This window comes from Stegodyphus dumicola, chromosome 7 (assembly GCF_044657685.1).
Source record: "Stegodyphus dumicola isolate Sdum_Otavi_A_Nest chromosome 7, ASM4465768v1".
Taxonomy (NCBI): Eukaryota; Metazoa; Arthropoda; class Arachnida; order Araneae; family Eresidae; genus Stegodyphus; species Stegodyphus dumicola.
In genome coordinates, this window is record NC_140774.1 from 13,273,027 (window position 1) to 13,296,751 (window position 23,725).

General features: G+C 33.3%; 1 protein-coding gene across 2 annotated transcripts in view; it reads left to right on the top strand.

Moving 5' to 3' along the window:
* LOC118196356 (pancreatic lipase-related protein 2-like) overlaps positions 1 to 23,725 on the top strand; it is a 110,814-nt gene that overhangs the window by 63,163 nt on the left and 23,926 nt on the right. For both annotated transcript variants that reach the window (XM_085819889.1, XM_085819890.1), the window contains exons 3-5: positions 7,797 to 8,043; positions 14,499 to 14,723; positions 21,754 to 21,981. In XM_085819889.1, the coding sequence (XP_085676015.1) occupies positions 7,797 to 8,043; positions 14,499 to 14,723; positions 21,754 to 21,981 (700 nt within the window). The remainder of the gene's footprint in view (positions 1 to 7,796; positions 8,044 to 14,498; positions 14,724 to 21,753; positions 21,982 to 23,725) is intronic.

The following is a 23,725-nucleotide window of genomic DNA, read 5'->3' on the forward strand; positions in this document are numbered from 1 at the left end:
TCGAGTGGGCTTCCACTTACAAAAAGAAGGGAGAAAATACCTTATACGATATCTATCAACACGGTTTCAGCTGTATTAACATTGTTACGAAATGTCCAGGCGCGGTGAGATAGCTTTCCCGCAAAGCAGTTTTAAGGTTGCCAAAAATGGCAAGGGAAGGAAGGATTGCCACATTTGGCGAGAAATCGCCCATTTGGCGACAAAATAAGCGATATACCATGGACGGATGGAGAACCTTCTGGAACGAATTCTTACCGGTTTAGCCCAAAATGTTCTCGAATACAAGCCGAAAGCTATATAAACCCTACTGGTCCGCAGTCAGTGTCTTTGAGTGCGCCTCGTCGAAAGGGCGAGAGTTAGTATCGAGTGTCTCGTCTAGCGAGTCAATCCCTGCGGAGTTGATCGGGTTGACAGCCGGGCAGCGAGTGCCGAGTGGGTCTTCGAGTGCACCGAAAGAGTCTCGTAGTGTATCGCGGTTAGTGCATGGACGAGAGAGCGTGTTGAGCTCCGGGAACGACTGAACCGAAGAGTCGGGAGCCGTGCTCTGTGTGTCGTCGAGTGCATCGCAAGTTGTAGCGTGGAGAGTATCGAGAGTACATGGAGCTCCGAGAACGACCAAGCAGAGTCGGGAGCTGTACTCTAGTGCTTTGCAGTGAAGCTGTCTCCACCGTGATAGCCTGATAACCTGAAGACTGTGTCGCTGATCGTGTCAGCATGTTTATAGTAGTTTATTGACGACTGAAAAACGTGTTTTAAAGCTATCCTGACAATACTGACCAATAAAGTGTGTTTCGATACTTCATCAAGTGTCGTCGTTATTCACTCCAAATCCACACGAACCCCGTACGAACGTGAAGGAAGAAAATAACCTAACAACTCGTGTCAGAAAAGAAAAGAAAAACGCAACAATATATTTAAAAAAATCTGAAAGCCTTCAGATTTTATGTTACTCTCAAAAGGGCGTTTTTTTTTAACGTTTGTTGTGCTACCTTTATGTATGACACGAAGGTGTTGGAATAGGACAACAAAGGTATGACAACATATTTTGTTAGAGACGGTATTTGCAGTGTTCTATATGTACCTAAATGCTATTTTAGAGATCACTAACATACATTTCATTCCTAATCAGGATGAGATTACATGAAGAAATGGGCAGAGTCGAATAAATTTCGAATTTATATCTACATTTAGACTAATTTATTCATAAAAAGATAAAGTTCGACGACAAGTACTACTCCATATGTCACTAATAGTGAGAAATTATATTGCACTGCTGGCCATTAAAATTGCAACACCAGGAAGGAATTATCTGACGAACGTCGAAATCGCATGGAAGGAACAAGAGGTTGGGATATTAGTATTTCAAGGCATTTAGACGACGCAGGAGGGAGAAACAACATCTGAAGCATTGCATAAAAGACAAATTGTGTAGTGGATTTGACATTCGGAAAGCGCTTTGTAAGCTAGGAGTTTGCACAGAATATCGTGATAGATATCGTATAATAAGAAATGCTTACCAGCAAGTGTCGGGATTCGATAGAGGCAGAATAGTTGTCTACCGAGAGTGTGGATTATCATTCCCTGATATCTCCCATTGTACTTGTCGCATCCAACCGCTGTCATGAGAATATGGAATCAATAAGTTGCTGAGGGCGTACAGGAACGTACAGACGTACTGAACGGCGTACAGGATTTCAACGCCCTACCTTGACTAACGCCCGAAAGGACAGACATATTGTGAGGTTAGGCTTGCAAAATCGTACAACCACATCACGAACCATTAGTCAGGAAATGACCATGTTTACAGCACGTCCAGTATATGCTCGTACGGTGCGTCAATGTTTGCAACAGCGTGGACTATCAGCACGGCGACCATCACTTTGGCTTCGGTACTTATAAAAACCGAATTTGTATTCGAAAATCATCGTCAAAATATAATTCTCGGATATTCGTTCGTATATCATTGTAGCTAAACCCAGTAAAGTCGAAGATATTTTTTTCTTGATTGGAAATAAAATCTGCTAAAAGACTACTTTGTATTAGATATAATATAGTTCTGTAGAAAATGGTGCTGAATAATTTTCTTTTACAGCCCAGACTTTTCTGCTGGTGTATCAAACAAAAACGATAACTGTTGGATTTTAATTTGGGGCTACGTTGAGAATTTTAGCGTAATGTGAAACTTGGTTCCTTACCAAAAGAACATAACGTTAAACATAAATTTAATCGGTGCTTTCCTTGAGCTTAACAAGACCGATGAACAGGAGTCAACCTATGACATGTGAGGAATTAACATACTAATATGATGAACATGGGAGTTAGACAACGAGTGCTTTATCTGACTGGTATGTCGGCAGGTACTTGGTTGCAACAATTCCATACGATACTTCATTTAAATGCTGTCTGGGACCTTCGGCTAGATTCCTGTTTACATTTTAAACTTCGATAGCTCCTTTCCATGCCAGGATTCCATATCACGTCGTCACACCACGCTAAGAATCACGGCTACTAGCCATGTCGATAAACAGGGCGTCGGGTGGACATACAGCCTTTTTTCTCACATACGCAACTTTTTGGCTTCTACCGCGAGACTGTATAACGCCGAACTTTAAGCGTCTTCAGCACTGCGCAGTCGCAAGGAAGAATGCAAATTTCCCTACAGTAATAATAAACTATATTTAAAAATGTCCCTATGTGGAGTAACAAAATTGGTATCGATGAGAAAATAATATATAAACGTAAAAATTGTAAACTGATTTAGTTGATTATGACAAAACACACTATCTGCCTAAGTGGAGGGATGCCTTCGTGGAGGACTTTCTAAGCGAAAATGGCTCGTATACACGTTACACAGGAGGAAAACCACGAAAACGCCCATACAGTCAGCCCATTCCCCTGGAATCGAATCCAGATGGGAAATATCAGTGGTTAGCAGCCGCTGGTGGGCAAAAAAATTGTAGAATCATTTAAAATTTTTTCGATGTCAGAAAACTGAAGAAATTCGCATGGAATTCGAATTCCGAACTTCCCGAATACACATCGAGCATGCTTTCAGTTACACCACGAAGGCATGCAGAAAGGTAGGTGAGAATACTTTACGAAATTATGTGATATCTGTAACACTGGCTAGATCAATTATAGTTCTCTAGAAATTCTTAATCTAGGACATTCTTTTAAATGTTATGCAGTTCGTCAAGTTTATTACTAATTTAAGTGAGAACTTTTCAATAGACTCATGTCTTATGCTTTCCACAGATTCTTTGGTTATAATTGTACCATGAGCTATTAGTAATTTGTCGCAAGATAGTATTTTAAAAAGTTTACGCTTTTATAACATTGTTTTTACTGTCAAAGTCCTTAACAGTGAAGACATGATTTAGAAGGCAATATGTTATCTTAAATGACTTATTTATTTCCTACTTTTGCTTAACTCGTTTGGTAAAATAAATAATAAGAATATTAATGCAAAGATTCCCAGTGACTATACAACATTACTAATTTAATATCGAAAAGCTATTTCTGGGAATCTTCTTCTTGCACGGAGTCGTATGAAATTTGCATATTTTTATTAAAAGTGATCGAAATTATTTTTTTCTGCAGATTTGAAAAATATCTCATAGTTTCTTAAATTAGAATCACGAATCTACAACCAATCATTCGGCAGGCAATTAATGCAGCATTTTTTTTAAATACTACGTACACAACTATGATCACAAATTAAACAAATTATTAGCCCAGAAAGGGCTATTAATTTCGTTTTGGCATTTTGCTTTGGTTCACTATAAAAGTTTGAATCACTTCTCAAATTGTTGCCACTAAATATTAGAGCCCTGCATTATATTTAAAGAAATTAAATAATGAAGAAACTGTATGAATGTATGTATGAAACTGTGAAAAAAACCTAGAGACATCAAATTTTGAATAACGTAGTCCTTCACTCGAATATGGAAATATGGAAGCCCTAATTAGGAATTTGTTTTATTATCTATTTCATATTTATTAAAACTTGAAAGAATTTTTAATCAACAAACTCAACGATTTCAAAGCGTTCCATTAATGTCGCGTGCATCTTCAAGCACGGATATTTTATGTGTAAGGTTTTTTTATATATATATATATATATATATATATTTCTTACTGGTATTATGTTGGTGGCGTAGCAGTGCAAAAAAGTTACAATGTCTAACGGTATTATTGTCTGTATCACTTTTCAAATCCCGTTTTGAATCGTCCTGTGAAAAAACGCCGCTTTTGGTGTTCAGATTATATATGTAATATTTTCAGGAGCAGAAATTTAGATCGCGTATAAGTTTTGACTAGGAATCCCATACCCATAATGACTAGGAAATTGGAGGCGAATGCAGGTTAAATCTTCAGTTTTATTTTCAGCAACCTGTAGCTGCTACACATAAGTCGGGACACCAAAGACTGCTGTGACTGTTCCTTACATTTTTGATATATTTGCAGCAAAAAAGAAGAAGCAGACAGACTGAAGTTCAGCTACGGCAAAGCCTGTAAAGAAAGTGCGTAATATTCACGATGAAATCGCAAGTCAGACTTAGTTTTGGTTCTCAAAGCATTTTGATTGGATAATTAATATTGCTGTAAAATTATTATTGGCTGCTTGAGTTGTAATTCAATTCACATTATCATAATTACGTAAGAGTCATATGACATATATTTTTCTCGAAATGACGCAGTGCAAATAGGTGTTGCTATTTTTAGAATAGAGAACGGAAATTAATTTACGCTGCTAATTTAATCTTTTACGTATTCTTTATATTTCTTACATATATATGTTGTATTTCTAAGCACAGTAACTTTCGGTGTCCGTCATGGCTGTGGTTAAGGCATACGGATGAAGACAATAAAACATGAACTTCAAGAATTTTCAGTCTTTGTTTTTACACATATCCAATTAATCTGGCAGAAATTTATTCAATCATAATTAAATATGATAAATGTCCATGTACATTGATTCTTAAAATTAAGACGTAAGCAGTTTAGACGGTCAAGCAAAAGCGAAGAGTTATTAGCAAGGTGGAAGCTTGGAAAAGAGCGGCGCAGTTTATTTTCGAGCAGTATTTACACAAAGCATATGCAGAGAGTATTCTAAACTAAAGCTCGGATAACAAATTGCTAACACAGTTTTTTCAAATTAACTCGTACCACATTCATAAACATAAATTTGTTTTCAATGAACAAAGAATTTTCGCTTTATAGATTTCCCACAATAGCGAACGTATCTGAACAAAGAACATATAATAAATTTTGTTTTCGCAACAAAATTTCTGTCACGAATAAAACTGCAGGAATCTTTACAAAGCAATACTTTATCAAAAACAATATTTTTTTAATGATGTAAATGTTTAAAGAAAGCAAAGTATATGTCGAAGATGAATTTAAGGTATTTCGTCCTATTCGAGTAAGCGAGTAGGACGAAATACCTTATAAGGTTCCTTTATGTAAATTAACCAGTTATTTTATGTTAGGGATTTTTTATTGTCACTTCTCCTTACCGTTTTCTCACCAGAATGCAAATGTCGTTCACGTGTACTTAAGATGAAGTTTTTTAGATTGTTAGACAGAGCGTGTTCTGCCTTTCGAGGCACGATTTGCAGTCTGGGGCCTTGCATTATAATGGCCCGTTAGTTGATATCCACACCAGTTACGTTTTGAGCCAACTTCACGTTAATCGATTTGTATAGCTTTCGACTACTAGCTTATTTGAAAGTAAATTTGACACTTACTATTACTTTGAATTATCTCCCTACAAGTGAATGGTTGAGTTGTGAGCACAAAGTGCGCATTCTGTTTTTATTTAGTTTTAAACAGTCTTTTGCACCTTTCTCGTGTTTCAGCGATAATTATCTCAGTCACTTAGCGATAAGTCGCTTAATAGTTACCAAGAGTTTGGGCACTTTGGATGATTGCAAACCACACTAAACTCTACAATTTTTAACGATTTTCTACCACGGTATTGTCTCTGCCCATAATTCTCTTGTTATGAATTTTTGGCCAAACATTCAGTTAATTTGATTGATTACTGTCATCGCTCGTATTGAGTTTGTTGATGCAATAAAACATATTCGCTGCAACTTGTGAAAAGGTTTCCCCAAAAAGTCTTTAAAACATGTTTCGAAGATTCGAAGAATCTGAAACTCGCTAATTCGTATCCAAAATTCACTGCTATTGAACAAAAGTCTTGGTCTAGAATTGAGAATGTAGTTAACCGTCATAAAAAACACCCTTGCATTCAAATTCGAAAAACTTCTTTTACAGTCTTTCAATTTAAGTAGTTCAAAAAAGTCTTCCCATTGTAAATATTAAGCCAATAGTTAATATTTCTAGTGATAGTTTATCAGAAGCATAAGAGAGAATTCTAAAATATAATTTTAATTTCTCACAAACCTCAAAGTTGCAAATATTTTTTGCTACTTGACTTCTAAATTAATATTCGAAGAAAAGTTGGAAGAAAGACATTGCAGTTCAAAAGAATTAATTTGAAGGGAATATTCATCAATAATTTTAATTTTTGTGTTTTGAGGATTCATTTCCGATACTTTATTATCACTAGCAAGGTTGTAGAGACATTAGGATTTTTTGGAAGCAGGAAAGATGAAAAATGAGCAATGCCCTCTCCGGGACTCGAACCACGGAACTCGTAAAGCGTAAATACGCGTAAAGCGTGCTGACCACTGCATCACGAAGGCATGCTAAGAAGGCGGGAGAAATGTCTTATAAGGTTACTGTAGTATAAGGTTTTGCTCTTCCTGACTAAAAATTATTGTGCGTGTGACGTCACTGATTCATACTCTCCTCCAATGGAACTTCTCCTTTAAATGCAATAGGGAGTTCATTTCTCCCGCTTCTAAAAGTGACTCTATTAAAGTCTAGCGTTGGATAGAGCATAACCACCTTTGTCTACTGACCTTGCGTAGTAGTATGTGTAAGACGAGGTGAACGATCATTATAAAAAACATACGCTAAGAATTTTGTTAACATATTTTGGGGATATTCACTGCTAGAATTAATCATTAGAAGATATTTAACACACGGTATACAAAATCTAAAATCAGTATTCGTATTAGAATATATATGCATATATTTTGGGAAAAATATTTTTGGGATTGAAGAATATGTATGAGCCTATGAATGAATATATATGATGTGAGAACATAGAAAGAGAAATATAAACTTATAAGGATTATGTTAATTTTATTAACAGATAAATTTTGATTTAAACTTCCTTTCCTGTTGCTTCTTAATTTCAATTTACCACTTCCGGCCAGAATGTAGTTTTAAAATCACGTCTGAATGTAAATTAAGGAAGAGCGGTATTTAACCGCGAAATTCTAGTGTCTTAGTCAGAGAGATACCAGATATTCTGGCTAGCACGCGTCCGCCTTTTTAGACTACTCTCTCGTAAGCTATTATTACGCTCCGCCGTACTTTGATAGCTTCGCAGTCAATTAGCGTTAAAGGGCCAACTCTGTTAGAATTTTGATAGCTTCGGCCATATCTTTTTAGTTTAGTTTAGTTTAGTTCTTAGTTTCCTAAGTTCAAGCCCGAGTGTCGACTTTATTGTAAATTCCAAAGACGGAGTTCTGTTAAACTTTAGTTGGAATAATAAAGCGTTATTTCACTTGTTGTTTCCTGTACACGAACTCAAGCGATTATTCGCTTACTAGTTCTTAAGATTCTTCACATTCAACTGTAACTTAGAAGTACACAATGGGGAATCCCACAAACTTAACTACTGGAAGTAATTCAAAGTATATTTCATAATTTTGCAGATGGATGTGAACGTTATCATAATCGACTGGAGTCTAGGAGCCAGGGTACCGTACTACATCGCCGCAGCCGTTAATTCTGAACTGGTTGGGGCCCAAGGTGCTTTCCTTTACTATTTCATAAAGGATAATTTGGGTATCATGGAAAAGGATTTGCATGTCGTCGGATTCAGCTTAGGAGCACATGTGGCAGGATTCTTCGGGAAGCGTATGATGGAGATGAGGGGCACTAGACCAGGCAGAATAACAGGTAATATACAGCCTTTCATATTTAACTAGACAGAGTTGCAAATGTTAGGAGTCAAATAAATTGTCTCTTTCCCTATTGATGGATTTATAAATTATTCAGACTTGAAAACAGCAAAACATATATTTTAGCCAACATGGTATTTTTATGTTAATTCTTTTCCCTAGCTTCTATCTCTTCGTCCTCCATCATCAGAATGCAAATTAGCTTGAGTTTAAATAGCAAACCAATTTGTTGTTGAGAGAGAGCCGTAGCAATCCGTTAGAAAATTGCTTAGTTCTAAAACCACTTAATTCTTTTATTGATATTGAGAAAATGTTGTTATATTACATTAAATTTAAATTATGACGTCATACGTATTAACCTGAAGTGTCAAAAGTTTCTGTTTCCTGATTTGGCAATAAAAAATACATTATACAGGGACCGAACCAAAACAAGTTTGGCGACTTTGGGAAATTTTTGTCCAAGTTTGTCGACAAAAAGTAATTTTTAAAACCTTTGCCAGCTTGGCATATCTCGCCAAATTAGCGAGATAGCCATTTGCTCAATGTTAAATAGACTTGCCCCTGTATCTAATTTTTTCGGAAGAGCTTCGTATCTTTTAAGCATTTCATGTTTCATGATACAAAAAATACTGCAGTTTCACACATAATTTATATAAAATTACTGACATGTGTACAAATTTGTAACAGTATTGAAGTAACCACTAAATAGCTTACATTTTAACTTGAAATAAAATTAAGAAAATTACTAAAACTTCCCAAAAGGGACAAAACTTGAGAATAAATAATTACGACCCATTCTTTCTTTCTTTTATTTATTGCAGTTTTCTACTGGGCATACAGAAAAAACACATATCTGTGTGTAAGTAATTATAAACTTCTTTATTTTTTACTGCAGCTCAGGGTTACAACTCCTCGTGGCGTTTCCATTTTTATAAAGTTTGTAAATTTGGCGAAAAATCCCTAGAAAACATCTTCATCGCGGCTTATAGATGCTCATCAGAAATCTGGTTCGTTTCTTTAGACTTACTAATTTTTAACTACGGTAAAAAAGTTCTCATTTAAATGTACTCCAAGGGTATTTATCTTTTGACAACTATGAAGAAAAGTTAGTTAAATCTGTATCTTCAAATTTTTGGATAAGATTTATATCTTAGCGTGAATTAATTAGCTCTGTTTGTAGATTTTGTGAAGCGTTATTCTCGTTCGTTTCTAGTAATGAAAATCGTTAAATTTTGCTCTAAATCGTTAAAATCTTCTTCTTCCACCTTTCATCATGTAATGGTAATTTATTTACAGGAAACTTATTCGCGGGCGGCATAAAATTCTTTTGGGGAAGGCCAGTTTGAGACCATTGTGTTAAAACATTAAAAGACATAAGATATTTAAGACATAATCTCCCTTTCAAAAGTGCGTATTTCATTATTAGTCCAAAGGGCAATTTGCCCTGAAGGACTATTATTTTCGTTTTGGCATCCATCCATCTAGAGCCATTCAGTTTTGAATAACGTACGTTTCTACCCGAATATGGCATCTGGAAGCCCAAATTTGAAAATTGCTTTATTTTCTATTTCATATTTTCTAAAAAAAACTTTAACGAATTTTTGAACGAAACACAACGGTTTGAAAGCGACCAGTGGCAATACTCTACGAGGGGAAAAAAAAAAAAAAAACTTTTTATCTCCAGCGGCGCGGAGCTGTGTATCGGAAAATCTAAAGATATGCTCATTTTAAAATTATTCTGCGATATTGCTGTTGAACTGAATTTTATGGTTTAAGTGCGAAGAACAGGATATTTAATAAATAAAGGTAACACCCAAAACACTAAAAAAAAGACAAAAATTCTGAAAGGTTTCAGATTTTAAATTACGTCCAAAAGGGCGTTTTTTTTTTTTTTTTTTTTTTTTTTTTAAATTTTTTTTAAACATTTTGTGTGTTACTTTATTTATTACATATCATGTTTTTCGCACTCAAACCATAAAAATTCAATCAACAGCAATATCGCAAATTAATTTTAAAATCAGCATATCTTTAGAATTTCCGATACAGAGTCTGGAGATAAAAATGCTTTTTTTTTTTTTTTTCGTACAGTGTTGTCATTGCTTTGAAATCGTTTATTTTTTTTAATCAAAAATTCGTTGAAGTGTTACAAAATCCGAAATCAATAATAAAAAAGTTTCAAATTCGAATTAGGGCTTCCACATGCCCATATTCTATGGAAGATTACGTTATTCAAATTTTGATGGCCCTAGGTACCGTTGTTTTATCACAATGCGAGAAACATACATACATTTATGCAGATTCTTTATTATTTAATTTCTTTAAATATAAGACAGGGCGATAATATATAGTGGCAATGATTTGAAAAGTGATACAGCCTATTAAAGTTTTAACCGCAAAATGCCAAAACGAAATTAATAGTCTTTCAGGGCAAATTACTCCTGTGGACTAAAAACGCCCCTTTAGACGTAATTTAAAATCTGAAACCTTTCAGATTTTTTTATGTTTTACGTTTCTTCAAGTATCATTTAATTAAGTGTCATCCATTATATTTCTTAAGTAGTAAGATACGAGCGTAGCTACGTAACACAATGTTACTTAGCAATTCATCTTATTCTTTTAACAATCCCCTGTTTAGCATTGGCAGTGAGCTCTGAACATCGAGAAAGTTCCAAAGAATATTTATCTACAAAGAGGAGAATTTGGAAACCCTCCAGAACACTTTACACCTTATTTTTAGCGCATTGCGAAATCGCAAGTCGTTGTTACGGAAATGGCTATCTTCGCGCTATTATAATTCTGCTGACTTGGAAAATTTGAGAATATTTTAAACCGTCGTTTGCTGCTGAGTATTATGTGTTTTAAAACTGTTGTTATCCACAAAGGCATCTTCAAAACCCAGTTTTTGTTTTGTGCAGGTCTGAAAATTGGCAGGCTATATCGAGATCTACAAAAGACGTGTGCATTTATTGAAAATTATTAACAGCTTTAAGATAATTTTGTGTTTCACACTATGTGGACTAAAGGGTCAAAGTTCATAGTCATTCATTTATTGCTTAGACCTATTTTCTTTTAGGAAAATATCTTAGAGATTTCTATTAAAAAAATTAAACGTTAAACTTCTTTAGAAATCTTTAAAATGATCACCAATTTTCTCTAAAACAGGTCAGAGATCGTCTGCAGAACTCTATAAAACTTCAGATATAGCTTCTACAAAGTATGCACAGAGTACAGCACACATCTCTACAGATATTCCGTAGATATTTGTGCACAGGTTCTTTAAAAATTTTTACAGTTTCTAAAAATCCCACTTATAGAATTTTACATAATGCATACAGAATCAAATGACACGATTCTACCGAAAATAACAGATTCAGTTTACAGAAAAGAGAAGCAAAGAGCTCTAAGCAAATTTTCCTTACTTTAATTTCCTGCAAAAGATCCAGCTAAAGCTTTTTCAATATTTAAAATAGCATAAAATGAACAAAATTTTCTTTTGAAATTAAAAAAATGAATAAAAATTTGCTTTTTGATTAGAATTTTTAAACTGTCGGATATGTGAAAAATACATTTTAAATAATTGTTCAGTTTAATTAAAATTAAGAAACCATTTTTGTTACCACGGGTACATGTATAATTAATAAAAGCATTTATTTCAGAAATTAAAATTTTATAATTAACAGTATTAATTAAATATTTTAAGCAATTTTGTGTTGTAAATTGATATTACTCTTTTACAAGATGCCGGTTTTTGTTAAATAAGCAATTAAAAACGGAAAATGCACGAAATGTTGCATAAGCTCAGAAACTAAAAAGAGTTAAGCTTGTAGAGATATTAGGTTATTTTTTGAAAGCATGGGAGATGAAAAATGAGCAATGCCCTGGCTGGGACTCGAACCACGGACTTCTCGGATACGCGTCGAGCGGGCTGACCATTACACTATGAAGGTATGCTAAGAAGACGGGAGAAATATCTTATAAGCTATAGCAGTGGAATTCAGACTTTTTGGCTGTGCGACCTTACTTGGGACATCGAGGTTAACATACTACCCAAAAGTAAAAACAATCAATGAAATAATGGCTCAAAAATGAGCGCTAGGTAATATTAAAATTTCATGCAAAACAACATTAGTGTCCAAGCAAGTACAAAAAACTGAAAACAAATTTTGTTATTACCAAATACTTAGCTGAAAAATCTACTAGCATTAATCATTTATAAATTTAAATTAAAACTTCGTGTATAACACGCAAGAACTTAAAATAAAAATTCAGTTTAAGGAACTACGAAAGGTGAACATATTCTTACGGATTTTGTATTTATTTAGCTATTTTTAGTAGAATTTGTAATTAAAATTGTTTTATATTCTCGTGCAATGCAGCACAAAACTTATTTGAAGAGAAAGCTAAACCGAAAAAATTAAATACAAGAGCACGCGCATTTAACATTTTAATAAATAATTGTAATTGTACTTTTTTGCTATCCAGAAAAATCGGGAAAATACGATAATGTTCTCGTGCATGATTAAAAAGTTTATAAAAGCGGAAAGAAAACATCTCAATTCAGTTGTTTACTTAATGTTGTTTCTGATTGTAGCGAATTCGCGATGAGATCGGATTAGCTTTCTCTGTGTTTTTGAACTGAGTTCTATTTATATTTTAGTAGGTCAAAATAGAACTACTGTGAGATATTGCGATATTGTAAGAATATCTCTGAGGATATTTCAGTATTTTGTTTTATTTCATGGGATAAGAAAAAATTTATTAACTTTTTATCGACTTGTACATTGAGTCCATTACGAACCCGTACGCACGCAACAATATAATGAGATCTATGAGCCTGTTTCTTGCTTGTAAGTAATAAAGTTTCTGGCTCTGTTTTGATCAATTTATCTTAAAGGTGGATATACTGCTAATGTTTTTCGGTATTTGGATTTTGGATAGAGAAATCGGAAACATCTTTTCTCGCACGTATATGATGAGGCTAAGTGACTTGCGAACTCTCCCCCCCCCAGCTTGCTCTCCATGAAAATTCGAACCGGAACTGAGTAAAGTCGCATTGTCAACCGTAGGCTGTTGCAAACGACAGGCGCAAGTCTTGCACTTTTTGTCGCGATGAATTTCGCGGGCTTGTTCTGTTGTAACTGTCAGCCAAGTGAAATAAGTCATAACAATAACACATGTTTACCTATACTTACCTACTTAAGTATATTTCGGAATTTAACGTGATATGGAAGCACAGAAAATTATGCATTCATACGCTTTTCTATGCTTTTTAGTCATTTATTAGGAACCTAATACGAGCTGCAGTTTTAAGAATAGAAATGCATGTTATTTTAGCCACAATCTAATATGGATGATTTACTGTTGACACTTTTATAGCCAATTATGTCAGTAATAAATTTTTAGAGTCGCTGGCGATGCACCCACTAATGCAAAAAATGAAGTCAACTAACCCTAATTTTTCCTTCCAAAAATGACTTTGTTTTTGTTTTACTGCCTACAGCATGCTCCATTTTTTTTTTTTTTTTTTTTTTTTTTTTAACTCAAAAGGGGCTTTGTTCCTGAAGGACTAGTATTTTCGTTTTGCGATTTTCCGTCGGAACCCTATAAACGGCGTATCACTTTTCAAATCGTTGCCACCAAATACTATCGCCCTGTATTATATTTGAAGAAATTAAATAATGAAGAATTTGCATAAATGTATGTAAGTTTCTCGATTGTGATAAAACAACGGTACCTAGAGCCATCCAATTTTGAATGACGTAATCTAAGTGCGTAATCATATCTGGGCATCTGAAAGCCCAAATTTGAAATTTGGAATTTGTTTTATTGTCGATTTCATATTCTGTAAAACCTTAACGAATTTTTGATTAACAAACTCAACTGTTTAAAAGCGGCGAGCAATGGCAACACTCTACGGGGGGGGGGAATCTTTTTATCTCCACCGCGCGGAACTGTGTATCGGAAATTCTAAAGATATGCTCATTTTAAAATTATTTTGCGACATTGCTGTTGAATTTAATTTTATGGTTTAAGTGCGAAGAACAAGATATTTAACAAATAAAGATAAACAAAATGTCACAAAAACGCCGCTTTGGTCATAATTTAAAATCTGAAACCTTTCAGATCTTTTTATTTTAATAGTTGATTGCTTTTTTTTTATATATATGTTTATTCCGAATCGAAGATTTGATGAGTTTTAAACGCATTATTTTAAAATTTGTTTTGCATTATTGTGGCTGCTTTCATTGCGCAATTGGATTAGGCATTGAATAGCGTTTTACTTTGTATTTGTTCATTTTTTTAATTCAAAAGTATATATTAACACAAGTAAGCCTCAACGCTGATACAATGCATTATAAAACACAGAATAGTTATCTTCAGATGTTTCTTCACCTTGTATTTTTGCAGACCTGAAATCATTCTCACCAAATGTATGTTTGTTTGTCTCTTTAGGTCTGGATCCAGCAAGTCCTCTATTCGAAGATTATGGAGAAGAAGTTCATCTCTTTAAAGACGATGCTGATTTCGTGGATGTTATTCATACCAATGCTGATCTGCTTCTTTATGGGGGTGTCGGAATCGGCATTCCGATTGGGGATGTGGATTACTACCCAAATGGAGGGAAACGGCAGCCTGGCTGTGGTAGCACTCTTAAAGGAGCTTTCCTAGATATGTTTAGTAAGTTTCAGAAATTATATTAGCGGTTCCGAAGCCTTTTAACTCGCAGAACCCTTTTTAGGATCAATCCTGTAACTGAGCTTTATCGTCTACAAGTGCTGTATCTTACAATTTTAATGAGGTTCAAGAATAACATTGAAAGCGTATAAAAAAGGTATAGATAGTAAGGGATAATAAGCAGTGAGTAAATATCTAAGTATTTTCCAGTGCTCATAATATGAAATTATATTTCAAAAACTTTAAATTCACCATTTTGAGAAACTTTGAAGTTTACCATCAGGAAACTTCGAGGATTTCTTCAAACAAACACCCTATTTTATTGCGCAGCAGGAGAGATTCATGGTGACTCACTGTATTCTTCGCTTATTAGTTTATAGAATCTGCTTTAAGGAGATAGCGGTTTTATGCAGTATTTTACTTTTATTATCACATTTATTAATGAGAGGAATACTTATTAGCTACGCAGCTGTACTATGTTTATATAATTCTAGGCAAAATGAATGGACTGTATAAAAGAGAAGACTAATAACATTATTAGCGGTTAATTAGCGGTCAGTACTACCACATGTTAGCGGTCAGTACTACCACATGTTGTCTTAGCGGAAACCAGTGGCCAAGTGAGAATTTCTTTCTCTCTACAGTAGGTGCCGCTGTATTCTAACTTAATAACAACTAAACCTCACAAAGAAATAAAACGCCCAGAATATTCTTGAAAAATCGTGAAGCCATTATAGTGTTATCGCTATAAACATTCATAGTGAGTGACTCCAAATTAACTATCCATATGTATTCGTATGGGGCTAAATTTTTAGAAGCTTCGAGTGGATTCCAGGAAATCTCGAAGGATCGTGAATTACTGAGAAGCTTCTGGAGTGTTCCAAGGGATGGCCAAGCATCGTTTACTAGAGGAGATGAGAAATTCAACTTGGCAAATTTCAAATTTAGGATGTAATTTGTAAATTTCTTTTTTTTATTCTATGTTTTATTTTTTATTCTTAAATTGCCTTCAGTTTTTATTCATTTATGTTCTGGAACAGCCGAGGAGCCCCCAGAATTGCACGCAGATTACTGCTTTTTATTATTAGGCAGATCATTCTGTAATAGGCTTATTTACTAAAGCAAGTAACACATATCACTGTCTTTTACACATAGATCTGGAAAGCGAGGCTTCGATGTAACACAGAATGTTATTTTTACAGAAAGGTAGTTAGTTATGTATTTGCGGTACAGTAATGAAATCTCAAAAATATATTTAAGTTCCATATTAACTCTTTTATTCTCCATAACTAATACGTTTACTAAAAGATTTGTAATCTATACTAGCAAAACAAGCCTCAATGTGATATCTTCTGATTTTATTACAAGTTAGCTCGTACCAAAGAGAGTACCAGGAGATGTACCAAAACAAGCTATCTTGTGCCACAATCACAAGTTAACTTCAACAACGTGATATTTCATTCTTTCTCGTAGGTGATTTACCACAGGCAATATAGTAATGACATTCTCCCCAGTAGAAGGGTAGTTTGTATTCCAACTGAGTACAGTTAGAGGGTATTATGGACAGAAACAATTCTTCAAAGGCGTCCCAGAAATTTTTGACAGGCTTGATGTCAGCTGGCTTCTTCTGTGGAAGCAATGTCTTTATCCTCAAGGTATTCGTTCTCAGGCCATACTCTGCGTGGACTAGACCTGTCATCTATCAAACAAAATTCTGAGTTCAATCCTGCAACGTCTTTATACAGGATTCAAGACTTGACGCAGGTTACAGTCCCACCACAGCAATACCTCCTTTGAGCACTACAGTTTGGTGCGATATCATAAAGCGAATACCATATCGTAGGTTCACAACTAAAGGCTTAGTGTTCAACAATAGTACTGAACTTGTTGCGTACTTAATAAGCTTGAGGTTCAATTAACTACTAAATACGGACAGTATCTTTGTTCTCCAAGTACTCATCGGTAAGCCATACTCTCCGCAGACAACATTTTCTTTCATCAAAAACAATCTTGGATCTACTGTTGCAGCTTCTTACGAAGGATCAAGACTTCATACAGATTTCATTTCCGATGCAGCTTTACCTTTCTATATGAACACCTGCTGCGGAATCTCGAAGAGAAAACATCATGCCTTATCATACTGTCACGTTTCAAGGATTCATCGATGTTGCTAAACTGGTACCATAGGTTTTGTTCTCTTCATGTTTTTACTCGTTTGTTCAGGATTTGAGAGGAAATCTTGACTTCTCCGTGATTATTACATTAAGTCATTTTATTTTTCATCCTTCTCATGTTATTTTATGGTATTTCATGTCATTAACACTCATGAATTGGATTGTTAATTTTCTCCTTTTTTCTCTTAAATCTGTATCTACTTCTAAGGTAAAACTTAATATGTAATAAACCCTTAAATCTACTTTTTAATTTGGGTGTTTCCCTTTTTTACCGTAAAACAGAAACATGTTTATGTTATTTTTCTGAAGCGCCTTAGTTTAAAATTAATCCCTATCATATGAATCTTAAGTAATGCTAATGACGTACTTACACAACAGCGAAAGGGAAACTGAAATCTTTTACCCAATTAAAATTAAGTCAAAACTATAGTTAAACCATTAGCGATAAAGCAATGCTATGTCCTTTTCTTGAGAAACTGACTAATGTCACTATTCTTGAAGCCAATATCAATAACATAATCTTTACTCTTTTTACACTTACTTTTGTGATTACAGCATATTGTTATTTTCTGTTTCCAACTGCAGTTAAGTAAAATGTAAACTGTAATTGTGAATAGAGAATGTACTGCATTTTTGCATTGCTTTATTGCCTTTCATTCAATGAATTAAGCAAAAACTTAAGAGGATCTGTGAATATTCACTACTGCCGCTTTTTGGAAGAAATAATCACCAGAAAAAGATTTTTTTGTGACTGAATTTCACTTGTTATTTGTTTTTGCATTCATTTATAGCTAGATAAACTGTAAATAATTGAATGGATTGCATTTTTTACTGAAAATAAAAACATATTTCAACTGGAATTGTAATCATTTACGGGTGAAGTACTCAATCCTAATTTAGTTGAAAAATGAAGCACTAAAAATGAAAACCATGCCTGTAATTCTGGGTCATGGCTGATTTAACAAAAAATGTTGCTAGCCATGGTCTTATATATTATATTTTCAAGACACTTGTTTATCTTCTTAATTCTCGAGAAATACAAGCTCAGGTTTTCGGCTGAAAGGCAGAAAATGGTAAATCTGTAAGTATTGGAAGAATGATGTAAAGCCAATTTGAGAAATAAATGTAAGACAACAGTAGGGAATTCATGAGTTATTATGAACTTCCTAGAATCACAAAAGCAAAGCATAAAATTTTCTGCAACTCTGAAAGATTTTTGAAATTTCATTTTTTCCATAAATTTATCCTTTTACACATTATTACACACATAACATTATGCATCTTGTAAAAACGCTGTTCTAAGTAACGTGTATAACATTTACATACATAACTGTAGAGTTCTCCGAATTTAAAATAAAAAGGACATTCGCAGACGATAAAAGAAAAATAAAGATCTTGAGCCATAAATAAAGAAAACAGAATTATGTTTTGTGAGAATGACAACAACAGAAGAATGTTCTACGGACTTGATCTAAACAATTGCAGGAGTAGTTTTTGTTAAGATGGAAGAGTTAGTTATTTTTGTGTGCTTTCAAAAGTCTAAGTAAAATTCACTAATGTAATCAAAGATGAACTGTTAAATTTACTAGCTTTTACTTTCTTTCAACAGCGTGGAGAAAGATAAATTTCATCTCGGTAGGAAATGAAAAGGAACAAGAGATCTTACTGTGACATTTAATTAATTAATTAGTGTTGATTTTTTGTCAAAAAAACAGACTATGAAGTTTAAAGCAATTTAATCATGCTATATTTAACAAAAACCTAAAGCAAAAATATGCATATCAATACGGCTTTGCAAAAGATACAATTGCAGTTATTTCGCAGTCTTGTATTATATCGATTCCTATCAGCGTGACCAGGCATAAGCGTATATAGAAATACATACTATGATATCACAAATGAAATGTTGTGGCTTTTGACTTTGCGAAACATGAGATATGTCTACAGTTTATAAAAAAATAATGAAAGTATTTTTTCTTTTTTTAATTTTAAAGGAAATAGATAAAACTTTGTAAAAAAGAAGAAGAGGAAGAACATGATCCTTTAAAAATTGTACTCTAAATCTCATATATACAGAGTTTTGCAATATACACATTCAAAGTGGTATATAAACGTTTATAAGGAATACATTTTTGATTCTTTCAGTTATCAAATAAACTTGGAAACTTTGACCAAGGAGTAGTTTTTAATACTATCTTTTGAAATGTCGAAAGATAAATGAATAAATTTCACAAAGGCAGCTTCATAATGCGTTAATTCTTGTATTTACAGTGTCTCAAAAAAGTGATGGGACACTTGTGCTTTACAAAAGGAAATTGCAATAACATAAATTTAAAAAAACATGTAAAATTTTTTGTGGGTGTGTTTCATACTTAAATTTAGTAACAATTATTACATAACACACATTTTCTCAAAATATTAAAATATTAATTTAATAAAAATACAATTGTTTAGAACGGAGCAGAAAATGGCTCACTTAAGTGATGAGACACTACGTACTATGCAACAAAAATCGTCTGAAGTAAGCAATAAAAATATCTTTTGGGGTATTTATTTTTACTCTTAATTAATTTATAAAATCGTCTGCAGTATTTCTCTCCAGTTTGTTTTGGAAATTTTGTGTTTTTTAGCTCTGTGCAGCCATGAATGCTAAACGAAAAGAAACTTTGCCTGGAATTCGAAAATTAGTTAATAATTTGTATATTGAACGTGGAAAATCTATTAGAGAAACTACTGAAACAGTTAACTTCAGTCATTCAACAGTTTCCAATATCATTAAACGATATAAAAAGAATCATATGATTCAGGATAAAAGAAGACCTGGCCGACCATCAAAGGTATCCAATGGAATAAAGCGAATTATCGTTCGAAATATTAAAAAAAAAATCCAAGAATGAGTGCTCCTAAAGTTGCTGCTGATTTACAAGCATTATATGGAGTAATTGTTAATTCTGAGACTATTAGAAGAGTAATTCGATCTACTGGATATCACGGTAGAGCAGCCAGGAAAAAATTCTTCGTAAGTGAAAAGAATAGAAAACTCAGACTGGCTTTCGCAAAATCCAACATAAATAAGAATTCTGATTACTGGATTGAAGTTATATTTGCTGATGAGAGTAAATTTAATATATTTGGTTCTGACGGTAGAATCTTGGTGTGGAGAAAACCCAGGGAAGAATTTCGCAAACAGAACTTGGTGCCAACAGTAAAACATGGTGGAGGAGGAGTTTATGGTATGGAGGTGTATGCCGTCCGCTGGAGTTTGGTAATCTTGTTTTTATTGACAGTATAATGGATCAGTGCAAGTATATTGACATTTTAAATCAAAATTTGAAATCTTCAGCACAAAAATTGAACTTTCATAACGATTTTAAATTCTACGAGGACAATGACCCCAAGCACAGTGCTTTGAACGTTAGACTCTGGCTGCTGTATAACTGTCCTGAAATAATAAAAACACCCCCACAATCTCCCCAATTAAATCCCATAGAGAATATTTGGCAAGAATTGGAATCAAGAATTCGCAAACACACCATTTCTTCAAAACAACAATTAAAATCCGTGCTTCAAGAAGAATGGGGTAAAATCACTCCTGAAATCACAAAAAAATTAGTCGAATCCATCGCAAGAAGATTAAATCATGTTTTAAAAGTAAAAGGAAATCCAACAAAATATTAAAACCTTTTAAAAAGTAAAATTTTTGGATAAATATTTGATGGAAAAGTAAGTGTCCCATCACTTAAGTGAGCCATTTTCTGCTCCGTTCTAAACAATTGTATTTTTAATAAATTAATATTTTAATATTTTGAGAAAATGTATGTTATGTAATAATTGTTACTAAATTTAAGTATGAAACACACCCACAAAAAATTTTACATGTTTTTTAAATTTATTTTATTGCAGTTTCCTTTTGTAAAGCACAAGTGTCCCATCACTTTTTTGAGACACTGTATATATTTACATGCATAATTTTATCCTAATTCCATTAGCCAAATTTTCATCTGTTAAATTACATTATACATGACATAGAGAAATTATTCTTTATGCGTGTCAAATGAAAGACTTGGCAAATGTAAATGGCAATATATGGAACAATAAATACAATTATTAGCCCGAAAAGAATATTAGTCTCGAAACAACATTTTGCGTCGAAACACTTAAATGCGTTGTATCACTTTTCAAATTGTAGCCACCAAATATTGTCGCCCTATCTTATATTAAAAGAAATTAAATAAGGAAGAATCTGCATTCATTTATGCATGTTTCTCACATTGTGAAAAAAACAATAGTACCTAGAGCAATAATATTTTGAATAACGTAGTCCTTCAGCTGAACATGGGCATCTGGAAGACCGAATTTTGAATTTCGAATTTGTTTTATTATCTATTTCATATTTTGTAAAACCTTAACGAATTTTCGATTAACAAACTCGACGATTTCAAAGCGAGCAGTGGCAATACTGTACGGGAAAAAATATTTTTAATCTGCAGAGCGCGAGACTGTTTATCCAAAAAAGATATGCTGTTTTAAAATATTTTGTGATTTTGCTGTTGAATCGAGTTTTACGTGACGCAAGTGCCAATAACGTGATATTTAATAAATTAAGTAAACACACAAAACTTTAATATTAAAAAGACAAAAAAAGGTTTTGTAAAGCCATCAAAACTGAAAAGACAAAAAGAAATGGGTTAGCAGGAGGGAGTCGAATAGCAGAATGGTAGACTATACGAGCTCAACAAGACCATAAAAAAGCTTAACAAAAACCTTTCGGGTGGTCGTTAAAATCTGAATTCTTTCAGATTATTATTATTATTATTTTTATTTTTAATTCCTGATGTTAATTTGCGATTTCTTTTCAGAGGGCGAACGGGAACGAACCTGCAATCACGAGCGAGCTGTGCACCTCTTTACAGATTCCATTCTTAAACCGACGTCTTGCCATTACGTCGGTTATAAATGCAGCAGTTATTCGGATTTCGAATTGGCGAAGTGCATGAGTTGTGAAGAGACGTGCGGCCGCATGGGTTATCATGCCGAAGGAACAGGAATTTACTATTTGAAGACCAAAGCAAAAGTCCCTTTCTGTGGTGAGTACGTTAGTTAAAATTTAAGATTATTAGTTAAGAATAATATATCCGGAATATAACATAGTAGGTGCAGTGTGTCATTGGTGATCGGTTAAAACTTTGTGTTGCCATTCTGGAAAGCTTAACATATTTATGTTTCAGATTTAATCACAAAACTCGGCGATATAGCTGAAGTTAGTTGCCATTCGCAATAGATTTGCCTTTCGAATTTTACGAAGAAACTCAGTGACATAAAAAAAAGATATATTGCCACTACTCAAATAAAAATATTTTTATCATCCAGACGACAGTAATTATCTGTTTAAAGCGTAAAATGTTTCTTTCAAATTTTTTCTGGTATTTTTAAGAAACTAAACGATTTAAAAGCAATAAATGCGGCTTCGTTTCAGTTATTGTTAATCTCTAACTACTCGTATATGCGTGAAATTATACCAGCTAGATTCATTAAAATCATCTACAAATATATAAAAAATCTGCTGTGTACATCACATGTCTTCCTTGTACGAAATATTAAATTATACGCATTTTTTCTTGCATTTCATTTAAACTTATTGACTTGAATTAAATCTACTGCGCCGACAACGCATAAACCACAATAAAATAAATGCATTCTTTAAAGTTCACTCTATTTGTTTACCATAACGACACTCTGGCGCTCGGTTCTTCACACTAAAAACTCGTAATTACCGTCTTACCAACTCGGTATTTGCATAATATTTACCTCTGAATTTTTATACAATAAAATAATAAAAAAGAAGACGAAATACAATAAAAACTTAAAAATGCAAAAAATATTCGCAAATTGCTTAAACAAAAATAATAACTCCTTTTCTCCCCGTCTTTTATGACAAGTTAAAATATCAAATTTTTGTTTCACAAAATGGTCATGGTGCTTCTACAGCAACTGTCAATTTGTCTTCTACATTTCTTTCATCATTAATGTTTGATTCAAGAATTTATTTCATCTGAATTTATGATATTTGTTTTTCTTTTAAAGGTTCTGGGCAGTATCTTTATATTCTTAAAGCTATATCTGTATTTCGTCTTTTACTTCATTTAAATAAATTTGAAAACAATATATTGAGTATTATGTTTTCCTCCTTATCTTGTTCACCTATTCTGATCACACAAAATACACACGCATTACGAAAATGCTCTGAAGAATTCTATAAAAAAATCCAATACAGGCGTTTTAAAAATCTTTTGAAATTACTAGAATAACCTAGTTTTCCATAAATTAGGTCAGAGGTCTAAAGAATTCTATAAAATTCTAGACAAAGCTTCTGTAGTGTTATGTGCAAAGATTCTATAGAGATTTATGCAGAGATTCTAAAAAAGGTTTTGTAGCTTTGTATAAGATCTCATACGAAAGGCATAGATTTTCACTGAAAATATCAAATCAAATCTATAGAAAACTGGGTCACAATTCTAAAGAATTCTAAACAAGTTTCCTTACCTTAATTTTCTAAAAACGATTTTGCACGAGATTTTGAACATCAAAAAGCAGTATAAAATAAAAAAAAAATAAAAAAAAAAATTGTTTGGGATGAAAAGGCATGAATAAAATTTTCATTTTTAAATACAAATCAGCTGATCTCTTGGAGGAAGGAACAAAAACTTTTTTTTAATAGACATAATTTTCTTCCAATAACAAATTTCTGTATCGTTTTGATTTCGAATCACATCTAAACAAAAGTAAAAATATTTGAAATAAAATATGTTTAATTAAAATTAAGATATACTT